The following is a 13093-nucleotide window of genomic DNA, read 5'->3' as shown; positions in this document are numbered from 1 at the left end:
GGGCCTTCTGGTACTGCCCCATTTTTGTAGACCTGTAAGCCTCAGGAATAAGAGATAGAAAGTTCTCCTTGTAGCGTGGGTCTAGAAGTGTCACCAACCAGTAATGACTGTAACCAAAAATTTTGAGAACGCGAGGGTCACGGGAAAGGCAGCATAACATAAACTCAGCCATGCGTGCCAGATTGCTAACAGGCAAGACTTCCATGTCCTCACCAAGAGGACGACTGACCATGCTCTCCTCCTCCCTGTCCTCAGGCCATCCACGCTGAACTGACAGTATGACAGTTGTACAGGTAGTACCGTCTATAGCGCATGAAACTAGCTCCTGTTCTTCCTCCTCCTCTTCCTCATTGTCACCCAATCCACGTTGGGAGGAGATGAGGCTGGGCTCTGTGTAATCACGCTGTATGGTTCCTTGCTCCATCTTATCGTGCTCCGCCTTCAATGCATCCTCTTTGATTGTGAGCAGAGAGTGTTTCAGAAGACAGAGAAGCGGGATGGTGAAGCTAATTATGGTGTCATTGCGCTCACCATCTTGGTGGAGTCCTCAAAGTTTTGGAGGATGGTACAGATGTCTGACATCCATGTCCACTCCTGAGGTCTTATGCGTGGAGTCTGAACTGAATACCAACGGCCTTGTTGATGCAGGTAGTCAACAACTGCCCTCTTCTCCTCACAAATCCTTCCCAACATCTGCAGTGTAGAGTTCCAACGCGTTGGGACATCACACACCAATCAGTGAGCCGGAAGCTGCAAACGCTGCTGAAGCACGGTAAGGGCGGCGGAAGCTGTAGCTGACTTTCTAAAATGGGCAAACAGGCGGCGTACTTTGACAAGCAGATCCGGCAGTTCCGGGTAGCTTTTGAGAAACCGCTGAAACACAAGGTTAAGCACATGGACCAGGAATGGTACATGTGTGAGCTCGCCTCAGAGCCGCCACCAGGTTCCGGCCATTGTCACACACGACCATGCCTGGCTGTAGGTTCAGCAGTGTCAGCCACAGATCTGCCTGCTCTTTCAGAGCGCTCCACAACTCTTCAGCATTGTGCGGTTTGTCACCTAAGCATATTAGCTTCAGAACAGCCTGTTGCCGCTTGGCCGAGGCAGTGCTTCCAGCTTGTGACTGATGTGATCATTTCGGAGATGGAGGCTGAAGAGTAGGAGGTGGCTGAGGTGCAGGAGCTGTAGACTGTGGGGGCAACCCTGATTGACCTAGGGCCCACAATCCTCGGCGTCGGGAGGATGTGTTCCGTCCCAAGGTCTGGCTGGGTCCCGGCTTCCACTATGTTAACCCAGTGTGCCATCAGCGACATGTACTGTCCCTGCCCACAAGCACTTTTCCACGCGTCTGTGGTTAGGTGAACTTTCCCTGTATCTGCATTGTTGAGGGCACTGCTAATGTTGTGGGACACGTGCTTGTGGGGACGGCACACCGCGAAAAATAGTGGCGGCTGGGGACCGAGTACCGAGGGACGGCCACTGCAATCAGGTTGCGTAAAGCTTCCTTCTCCATGAGCCTAAAAGGCAACATTTTGAGCGCAAGCAGTCGTGAAATGTGGGAATTTAGTAGTGTGGCCTGTGGGGCGTCGGCTGCGTATTTGCGTATTTGGACAACTGAACGCTGCGCTGTGACAAGGACATGCTTGCTGATAGTGCTAGTTGAGAGTGTGCAACGACAGGTGCAGGGCAGGAGGCATCTTCGTATGGCATGTGCCATGGGCAGGGGATTGGCTTGCACGCACAACAGCAGAAGAAGCAGTGGTGTCACCCGCAGACACTGTTCCTGGACCCTGGGATTCGGTCCACAAAGTCGGGTGCTTTGCTGCCATGTGCCTGATCATGCTGGTGGTGGTCAGGCTGGTAGTTTTGCTACCCCTGCTGATGCTGGCCAGGCAGGTGGTGCAAATGGCCTTTTTGGGGTTATCGGCAGAGTATTTAAAAAACAACCAGACTCGGGAAGACTTAACAGTTGTACTGGCAACTTCAGTCGTGTTGTTGTTACGGGGAATGGTTGCCCGCCTTCTGTTTGTGGTCACCACACTGCTTCTTCCTGCCTGTTGGGGTGCTCGGCCTCCCGCCTCCTGTGTTCTGCTGTCCTTGCTCTGCATGTCCTCCTGCCAGGTTAGGTCAGTTACTATATCATTCACCACCTTGTCTTCCACTTCCTCACCCCGGTCTTCCTTCTGACTTTCTGGCAATTGTGTCTCATCATCGTCCACCTCTTGTGACACTTTCCCACCGTCACCTTCATACGACCGTGGCTGCTCAAATATTTGGGCATCGCAACATGTGATCTCCTCTTGCCCCGTTTCAAGTGGACCAGGCGAGACGCCCGAATCTATAAATGGAAAAGTGAACAGCTCTTCGGCGTGTCCAAGTGTGGGATCAGTTGTCTCTGGGCACTCGGTATGGTGGGTGGAAAGGAGGTTCAGGGTGAGGAATATGCGGTCCAGACTCACAGCTACTGAGACTTCACCGTGTGGAAGACAGAGTGGTGGTGGTGGCTAAGTGACGGAAGCATTATCTGCTATCCAACCAAGAGCCTTTTCACACTGATCTGTGTTCAATAGTGGTGTATTGCGGTCCCCTATTAATTGGGACAGGAAGGTCGAGCAAGAAGATGTGGGCATTTGTTGTGGCACAATTTCAGCTTGCCCTCAGCCTCGGCATGCACCATCACGTCCAGTTCCCTGTCCCTTGTCACGTGCCTTGCCCATTTTAAATGGAGGACAATATCTTCCACGCTCACTACAAATAGCTGAATTTGGAGCCAACTTATATGTGATCCGTGTGACGGACAAACCACAGTTTTAAATAGCCGGCCTGTAGGTAACTATTTTTAAACAACGTTGACCTCGTGTCAATAAGTTCACTGACACACTGCAACAAAATTTCAATGGAGGCCAGAAATGGCAGTATTTTCAGCGCAATTATATGTGATCCGTGTGACGGACAAACCACAGTTTTAAATAGCTGTATTTTTAGCGCTTTAATATGGAAAGGACCTGGCTGTATTCTGCAGTGCCAACAAGCAAATGGGGCAGATAAACGGTGTTCTCTGGATTGCTTTTTAAGCAAATAATCAGGATTAAGATAAAAAATAAATTATTCCTGGCCCCTGATACCTGGGCCTATTTCTACAAATATCTGTAAAAGGACAAGCAGACAGAACTGGAATGGACCCTCTTGCTATGTGCACTGCAGTCTGCTATATACCCGGCCTGCCTGCTTAGCATGGCGGCGCCAGGTCTGATATAGACCTGATGACGCTGTGCGGCCAGCCAATCCCTGTAATGCAACAACCAACATGGCTGCGGCATTACAGTGTGTGGCAGAAAATCCCTGCATGTTGATTGGCGATCTAAAGTGCGCCACACATGCAGGGTGGGGACCCGAGCTCCCGCCGAGCAACCCTGGAAAGTGTCACAAGAGCAGTGAGATGCTCAGGCATGCACCGAGCAGTAGCGAGCATGCTCGCTCATCACTAGTTACGGTTCATTACAACATTCCACGCTAAAGCGACAGAATTACGTGACTGTCTTATCAAATCATGGCCCATCTTAATGGCTGACCCTATATTGGCAAAATATCTACCAGAGAGACAACAAATCACCTTCAGAAAGGCAAAAAATCTCTGTGATCACCTTATGAGAAGCCACTATTATCCTACCACTCCCCCTAATTTTTTGAAAAGACCACCTCCACTAAATGTATGTGTACCATGTGGTAGATGTGTGGCGTGTCCTAATGTCGAACATGCTAACTCTTTCACAGATTCCCAGGGCTCTAGGACCTATTACATCACCAAACCGATAACTTGTACCTCTAAAGCGGTGGACTATTATGCGATATGCCTGTGTCCTAAAATCTATGTAAGGTTCACAACTAGACAACTTAAGACAACAATACGTGAACACGTCCTAGGTATTGAAGCGGCGGTAAAGGAAACTGATATTTCTACGTTAAAAACTATTCCCAAGCATTTTAGAATACACCATAAGTGTGACGCATCTAAACTTAAAGTTCGGGGTATTGACATGATCACCACTAATATTAGGGACGGTAGAGTGAGCCAACTATTAGCCCAGAAAGAGAGCAGATGGATTTGGACTTTAAAAACACTCCATCCATTGGGCTAGAACGAAAATATTAGTTATGCCCCATTTCTCTGATCACCTATATCCACATTGTTTTAACTTTTTCCTATTTCTTTAGTGTTCCTCCATGAGAGTTTGTCGTCTTTTTCTACCAAATATTCATAAAGGCATTACATGGTGATTGGCATGTTTGTATACATGATCTCTCCATTTCTATGTCAATGACGTTCATGACTTCCATTCTGCTATTGGATAACATGGACATAATTGCTGGCACTGTATTGTCTCTCAAGATCTGTAACTTTTTTCTGTGTGTGCATTTTTTGTCCATACAGTTATTATTGGATATCTTTCGCATTTATAGATCGATATTTTGAGAGATATTTTCTTATATCTTATTATGCATTTACAGTATACTATGATCTCATATAATCATGTTATACTTCATGCGTTTCTTAAAGATATACTTTATTTGTTTCGTCATGTCCAATTAACTTCTCTGACTTATATATAATTGGCTATCGCCTATACCCCTTAGATATATATATACATTTGTGCTATGCTATTATTGACAGTTTACCCCATTATGCTAGTTTCTTTTTCTCTCTGGTTGTATTTGACTATATATGTCTGTGGACTGGGCGGTACGCATGTCTTCACTGTTCTCTGTGGTGTCCTCGCTGGTCGTATCAATATTTGCTCCATGACGAGCGGTCACGTGGTTCCCCATGTGCTTGCGGCATCATGGATCATATGATGCGGTAGCCGTGGATGCCGCGGTGATTGCCATGTGTCATGCCACGCCCTCCCTACACCCATTGGCGGACTACACCCCCCCTTTTCCATTGGCTCAAGGGTTTCTAAACCCTACCCACCTTCATTGACGCCACCCCCTGACGAAGGCAGCCGTGCTGAAACGCGCATCAGGGTGAGCGCCATTGAGGAGCGTGTTCACATCCACTGTGGCTGTAAGTATTCTATAGGATTTATGCTACACTCTTTTTGCTGCCGTTCTTTAATCTTTTTTCCTACTTAGGTGCATTTTCTAGGCTTTAATATGTATTAGGATATACTTTTACCCTGTAGCCTAAGAGGTCACTTATAAAGATCTGCTGTCCCCGGTATGAGCTATCTAGATTAGTACCTATATATAGACAGCGGTATGACTAACCTCTTATATAGCAACTACTTCTGACCTACCTCATAAGCACCTGCACTTTTATTGAATGCTTCACTGCATTTTAACAATATATTCTTATTTTTTTGGCAGCCCAATTATGTATTTACATCAGAAAATAATCATGTTAATTTGTCTCATGCTCCTCATTAGTGCTCCTCCATTGTTTTACTATTAACTGTCTCTGATTCATATTTTTTTCCTGTATAAATTATAATTAATACAATTTTGTAATTTTTTCACTATTATATGGGACTCTGACTTGAAGTTTTTTCCTCTTGTTTATTATGTATGGAGAACTATGTGGGGCCCATTATTCTGTATGGAGGACTATGTGGGGCCCATTATTCTGTATGGAGGACTATGTGGGGCCCATTATACTGTACACTGGTTGGCCCACGACTTTGTCAAAGTTTTTCATTTTGGCCCTCTGCATGTTTTGAGCTTTACATCCCTGATGTAGTCAGTCTGGGTAAATGTACATGGAAATGGCAATAATGCAAAGCTGCTAATTGGACTTTGCTACAAGCCTCCTAATATAGCTGAACACGTAGAGGATGATATGCTGCAACAAATTAAAAAGGCAACAAAAACATGTCATCGTCAAAAGTGTTGGCTCCCTTGAAATTGTTCCAGAAAATGAAGTAATTCTCCCAGAAAATTATTGAAATTACACTTTTTGTTATACACGTTTATTTCCTTTGTATGTATTGGAACAACACAAGAAAACAGAAAAAAAGGCAAATTGAACATAATTTCACACAAAATAGGTAGGACAAAATAGGTGACACCTTGCCAAAATTGTGGGTAAACAACTTTGTTTCAAGCATGTGAAGCTTGTTCAAACGCAATTTTGGCAAGTAACAGGTGTGGGCAATATGAAAATCACAACTAAAACCAGATAAAGGAAGAAGTTGATTCAATCTTTGCATTGTGTGCATATGAGTGGCACACTAAGCATGGAGAAAACAGAAAACGGAGAAGAGAACTGTCTGAGGACTTGAGAACCAAAATTGTTGAAAAATATCAACAATTTCAAGGTTATAAGTCCATCTTTAGAGATCGGCATGTTCCTTTGTCCAAGGTGTACAGCATAATCAATAAATTTACAACCCATACAGTCAAATATGGGGGAGGTTCAAAGGTGTTTTGGGGTTGCTTTGCTGCCTCCGACTGTGTGCAAGGCATCATGAAATCTGAAGATTAGCAAAGGATTTTGGGTCACAATATAGTGCCTAGTGTCAGAAAGCTGGGTTTGCGTCCTAGGTAGTGTTGAGCGAGCATGTTCTATTAACCCTTTCGCCGAGTATGCTCGGGCCGAGCTCCGAGTATTTACAGCTGCTCAGTGATATGTTTGAATCACTCCCATGTGCATGATTTGCAACTGTTTGACAGCTTTATTACATGTGAGGAATGTCCATTTCTTACACATTCCTCACATGTAATAAAGCTGCCAAACAGTCGCAAATCATGGACACTGGAGCGATTCAAACATAACACTGAGCAGCTGTAAATACTCGGAGCTCACCCGAGCATACTCGGAACAGAACATACTCGCTCAACACTAGTCCTAGGTCATGGATCTTACTGCATGACAATGAGCCCAAATATACTTCAAGAAGCACCCAGAAAATGGATGGAAACAAAGTGCTGGAGAGTTCAAACAAGCAATGAGTCTTGATCTAAATCCCATTGAACACCTGTGGAGAGATCTTAAAATTGCTGTATGGAGAAAAATATTAAAATTTGAGAGTCCTCAGTGGTTGATACCATTTTTTCAGTTAGCCATTAGTCAGTAAGCTTTCGAGACTACTCAGATCTCTTCAGCAGACATAGTATAACACAAAATCTGAAGAGTCACATATTTATACACAACAGGGCACAGGAATAATGCAATAGATAAGACAAGTGAAGTGAAGCAGAACTATCAGTATGGGAGAGGGATAAGCAGTTGTGGCCGTAAAAATGTGTGGACACAAGTAGATTTATTCTTTTTTTCGTTTTTTTGTGTGGTGATGAGAATTCATCCTTGTTTTAAATTTTTGCCCTGTCTTCCCTACATACAGACCCCCAGTTGGACATTTGGAACATATAATTAAGTTCATTGTGATGCAGCTGAAAGTACCTGGGATCTTGTGGTCCTGATGTGAGTTGGGAATCTTTATCTTGTCCGTGGTCTTTATAAATGGACGGGTTTTACATTTACAGTTGGTGAGGATGAATCCTGTAAGTTTCACCACAAAGGTGAAACTATCCTCCCGGTCAGTTTGCTTTCCCTCCCAGTACCTTTTAATTCTAACAATGTTAGGTTTCTGGGAGATTATACTTGTTCCTTTTATTTTTGGTTCTCCTTAGCTTGCCTTCTTTGCCCTATATGAATGTGTTTTTCTTTCTCATTCAGGGTTTTCATATTTTACTTCATACTTTCCTTTCCCCTTGTTGACAGTGTGTTGCAGTGTCCCCTCTGGTTCCTCAGGAGGTATGAGAAACTCATCAACGACTTATTAGGGAGTTAGGTCTGTGGTGACGTTTTTAGTTGTACAGCTAGGGCATTTCTTGTCTGTACAGAGACTAGTTGGGTGTAGTTGCGGCATTCTCCCGTGTGGGTTCTCCGATGGTTATCAAGATGCGCTTTCTGTTTAAAACATTTCCCACATTTTGAACATGAAAAAGGCTTCTTCCCTGTGTGAGTTCTCTGATGTTTATTAAGATGTGAATTCTGTCCAAAACATTTCCCACAATCTGAACATGAAAAAGGCTTTGCCCCTGTGTGGGTTCTCTGATGGTTGATAAGATTTGATTTCTCTGTAAAATATTTCCCACATTCTGAACATGAAAATGGCTTCTCTCCTGTGTGAGTTCTCTGATGGTTGATAAGAGTTGATTTCTCAGAAAAACATTTTCCACATTCTGAACATGGAAAAGGCTTCTCCCCTGTGTGAGTTCTCTGATGTTTGAAAAGATTTGATTTCTTTGCAAAACATTTCCCACATTCTGAACATGAAAATGGCTTCTCCCCTGTGTGAGTTCTCTGATGCATATTAAGATATGATTTCTGGTTAAAACATTTTCCACATTCTGAACATGGAAAAGGCTTCTCCCCTGTGTGAGTTCTCACATGTTTGATAAGAGTAGATTTCTTTGCAAAATATTTCCCACATTCTGAACATGAAAATGGCTTCTTCCCTGTGTGAGTTCTCTGATGTTTATTAAGATGTGAATTCTGTCCAAAACATTTCCCACATTTTGAACATGAAAAAGGCTTCTTCCCTGTGTGAGTTCTCTGATGTTTATTAAGATGTGAATTCTGTCCAAAACATTTCCCACAATCTGAACATGAAAAAGGCTTTGCCCCTGTGTGGGTTCTCTGATGGTTGATAAGATTTGATTTCTCTGTAAAATATTTCCCACATTCTGAACATGAAAATGGCTTCTCTCCTGTGTGAGTTCTCTGATGGTTGATAAGAGTTGATTTCTCAGAAAAACATTTTCCACATTCTGAACATGGAAAAGGCTTCTCCCCTGTGTGAGTTCTCTGATGTTTGAAAAGATTTGATTTCTTTGCAAAACATTTCCCACATTCTGAACATGAAAATGGCTTCTCCCCTGTGTGAGTTCTCTGATGCATATTAAGATATGATTTCTGGTTAAAACATTTTCCACATTCTGAACATGGAAAAGGCTTCTCCCCTGTGTGAGTTCTCACATGTTTGATAAGAGTAGATTTCTTTGCAAAATATTTCCCACATTCTGAACATGAAAATGGCTTCTCCCCTGTGTGAGTTCTCTGATGTATAATAAGATTTGATTTCTGTACAAAACTTTTCCCACAATCTGAACATGAAAAACGCTTCTCCTCTGTGTGGGTTCTCTGGTGTTTAAGAAAACTAGATTTATGGTTAAAACATTTTCCACATTCTGAACATGGAAAAGGCTTCTCCCCTGTGTGAGTTCTCTGATGTTTGATAAGAGTAGATTTCTCTGTAAAACATTTCCCACATTCTGAACATGAAAAAGGCTTCTCAACTGTGTGAGTTATCTGGTGCCTAACAAGACTTGATATCTGATTAAAATATCTCCCACACTTGGAGCAAGAAAATCTATTCTTCGCTGTGTGAATTTTTTGATGTTTAAAAAAAGACTTTTTGAGAAGAAAACTATTTCTATATTCTGAATGTGAAAATGGCTTCTTTGCATTAGGAGCAGTTTGTTTTTTAATGCTTATTTTGTGACTTTGATTTTCCTTAGTAGTCGGTAATGAATCAGAAGACGAGACCTGTTTCAAAGGATCAGATGGCAGATCTTTGCTGTGAAGGGATGATGGTAAATCTGGAGTAATGGCATTCACTTCAATTGCATCCTGTGGAATCTGAAAATTATCTGATTTGAAAATTGAAGATGTCAGCTGTCCCTCTGATCTCCTGGTACAGTCATCTGCCAAGAATAAAAACAATCATCATTTTTTAATAAAGAATCCTTGAATTTTATATTTTTGAACATTTCTACTTAAACGGTCCATTAAAAAAGGCAAGTTATATAAAAAAATTCACTTATTCACCAAGACAATGACCATCTAATAGAAAACCTCATAGGATGAAGCAGTGGAGCGTGGTGTTCAACTGTTTGTTCATTCTGGCTCCCAAATATGGAGTAAAAGGCGCAGGCTCTGTCCAGCCACTAAGATTAGGGTGCCTGGGACCTGTAGTACCATCCAGTCTGGCAGTATGGGTGTGTGTGCTGTCCAGCTGGAATAATCTGCTCCCTGCTTCAGCCATTTGGAGAGCACCGCACCCTACTAAAGGTGGAAGCATATTGCTGGAAGCTGCCAGATACAGCCTTGTTCTCCTCTGGTTCAGTCCTCTGTGCTCAGCTCCCGGCTTGTGGATTTGTTTCCTGTTGTGACCTCGGCCCGTTTACTGACTACTCGTGTCTTCTGATTTTGTATTTTCTCTGCCCTCCTGGTTCTGACCCGGCTACCTGACTATTCTTCTTTCCATCTCACTCCAAAGAATAGCAGGTAACACCGTGGCCCAAGCCTAGGGGTCTCTGTGTAGGTTCAGATCCATGTAGAGGGGTTAAAGGGTGATGATCAAAGTAATTTGTGAAATCTGTAAACAGGGTAGATAGTGACAAGCCTGTTCGTGGTAGCCATCTTTTGAGCATTCCTAATATCTAAATGGCGCTCCTTCCCTTCTTAACCTGCCATGTGCCCAGACAGTAGTGTACAACCGTATATAGGGGATTGTCAGATTCAAAAGAAGTTGGAAAATAATTTGTAAGGTCCATTTGTTTCCTATTATCCTTTGTGAAGAATTCCAAAGTTATCACCACATAAAGTGACACACGTCAGATTTGAAAAATGGGGCCTGATTAGAAACATAAAACTGCGGGAAGGGGTTAAATCAGAGGATTACAGAAGTTAAAAACTGTGACTATAGACAATAAAACATCGACTGAAATGATCAAACTGAACAGTCTTCATCAGAGAAAAATGAGTAACTAGTGGTGAAACCTCTCTGGGGTAATTGGAGTATGGGGCTCGGTGGCTCTTGGCAATCTAAACCATCGTAAGAACCAATATTTTCTGTCAGATGAGTGTCAAGAAGAAATATTAGACATTTAAAGTGAACTTTTTTATAATACTGCATTTGGAAGAGGTAATGGAGATCTTTTTGAAAAACTACCAGGGAGTTATAGAGTCACATAAGTGAGGCCGGCCGATCCCACCACAATGAAACTATCATAGAGAGGGAATTTGTAAAAAAAAGAAAGAATATAAAAACATGTAACATCCCCAACAACAACGTATGTATGAAGGGAGAAATCCAACACTAAACTGGAGTTGCACTCATTTATGGTGGACCATTTGGCTCGAACAAGCCGGAACCCCGAACACGAACCTGAATTTGAAATGCCGAACAAATTCGCTCAATACTATTTATGATGTGGAGTGAATCCATGAAACCAGGGCTCAAGCCAACACATCTCCTGCAGGCGTGAAAAAATGTATATTACAGCCATCAGCCACGCACAGCTTAGAGATATATCATGGCACAGGTGTAATGTTTTCTGTATAGTTTATCACAATCCAGTTTGCAGTTAGTTGGTTTTAAAATAAATTGAACAGTCAGGATAAAGGGAAACTCTACTGTTATTGTACAGAAATTCACACTTGGCCTCACTGCACATTTAATGTTGTCGATCATAAAAGTGAAGTTTGGCCAAAAAGACTGGACCTGGTCTTGTAGGGACCATATGAGCACATTCAGCAGCACAGAAGGTAGATTCATCCAATAAGATATCAGGGATCTAGGAAGCCAACACCATCATTACCCTCCGCTTTCTCTTACAGGCCCATCATTATATTTTTCTTCAAGGGATTTTCTCACTAGTCAGCACATTCTACGTACGCTGTCATTTGGCTTTATAGTTTACAGACCTGGGCAGGTAACGGTCAGCGTCTACTAATCCCAGGGGGTAGGTGGATCCTCCAGGTTGTAAGTGCTACAGAAAAGGGCTTTCACAATTACACAAAGTAATCTGAATATTTTCGGACGGAGGAGAATGTTGTGGTCTAGCGGCAAAATGGTGATCACACGATTGTGATATGGCTGGACTACATCACCGATAAAGCAGCCACAGCCAGTGACTGAGAAGAATCTGAGACTTCTCTGCATTTAGTGGTTACTACTCACCTGGGTAGTCATATGTAGGAATCTCCTCTTTACACCGCTCATCACCCCTCACATATGTCTCTGTAGTATTAATATGGGTCAGATCTTCACCCTGAAACAAATATTATAAAAGTCAAAGACAGATGAAGAAGTCACATCTATGATCAGCTCTAATCCTGTTATCTCCACCGTTCTCATAACACAAATTTAAAACATAATAATGGTGGATAAAACAAGACTGAAGACAGGACCTTTACAGCCGTCTACACATCATAGGGGAAATCTCATGACATCTTCTCTCCATCTACCTGAAGAACATTGGTATCTTCTTGTTTACAGTCCTGTGGAAGAAGAGGATGGGGACATCTCTCTGGTGTTGTCCTCTTACTGGATAGATCTGGAGGAAACACATACAAGGACTGAATTCATTTTTTACATACAGATAATTATAGGCCGTGTGTATTTAGTCCTGTCTATTACCTGGTGATGTGAAGGGCTGGGGAACCTCCATCATGACGTCCTTGTACAGATCTTTGTGTCCTTCTAAATACTCCCACTCCTCCATGGAGAAATAGACAGCGACATCCTGACATCTTATAGGAACCTGACACATACAATGATACCGTCATCCCCCAGATCCCTTCATAGCATTACTGTATAATATCCCAGCATTCCCAGCAGTGTCACCTCTCCAGTCAGCAGCTCAATCATCTTGTAGGTGAGTTCTAGGATCTTCTGGTCATTGATGTCCTCATGTATCAGAGGGTGAGGTGGAGGCCCTGTGATTGGGCTCAGGGGTCTTCCCCATTCCTCAGACACAGGGTCCTGACAGCGCTCACTAGAGGTCTTCTTCACTACTGTGTAATCCTGGTTATGGAGAGACACATTAATAAATCTCCCTCCAGACATTTCCAGAGTCCTCACCTCTCCAGTTCTGTTCATCTGTTATTCCCATAGATAAGAATGATGTAATGGGACGTCATCAAAATCTCTCACCTCTCCAGTAAGACGGAAGAGGATCTCTAGGGCGAGGTGTAATATCCTCTCCGCCATCTTGTCCATCATTTTCCTGGATAAATCAGGAAAATTTTCTTATATAGATGATCTTCACTGAGAGGATCCGGTATTTTAGAGATCTGAATGAG

At 42.9% G+C, this 13093-nt stretch overlaps 1 protein-coding gene across 2 annotated transcripts in view; it reads right to left on the bottom strand.

Moving 5' to 3' along the window:
• Positions 1-5950: 5950 nt before the first annotated feature.
• Positions 5951-13093, bottom strand: part of LOC141178619 (uncharacterized) — a 45328-nt gene continuing 38185 nt past the window's right edge. For both annotated transcript variants that reach the window (XM_073660502.1, XM_073660503.1), the window contains exons 2-7: positions 12945-13084; positions 12636-12815; positions 12429-12552; positions 12257-12345; positions 11970-12060; positions 5951-9708 (exon numbers count right to left, since the gene is read on the bottom strand). In XM_073660502.1, coding sequence (XP_073516603.1) covers positions 7787-9708; positions 11970-12060; positions 12257-12345; positions 12429-12552; positions 12636-12815; positions 12945-13013 — 2475 coding nt within the window. In that variant the 5' untranslated portion in view covers positions 13014-13084 and the 3' untranslated portion in view covers positions 5951-7786. The remainder of the gene's footprint in view (positions 9709-11969; positions 12061-12256; positions 12346-12428; positions 12553-12635; positions 12816-12944; positions 13085-13093) is intronic.

The sequence above is a fragment of the Phyllobates terribilis genome, unplaced genomic scaffold, assembly GCF_046119375.1.
Source record: "Phyllobates terribilis strain yellow unplaced genomic scaffold, ASM4611937v1 Scaffold_29__1_contigs__length_15306474, whole genome shotgun sequence".
Classification (NCBI taxonomy): domain Eukaryota; kingdom Metazoa; phylum Chordata; class Amphibia; order Anura; family Dendrobatidae; genus Phyllobates; species Phyllobates terribilis.
The sequence above is the reverse complement of the archived record's forward strand: the minus strand, read 5'-3'. Positions and strand labels throughout refer to the sequence as shown.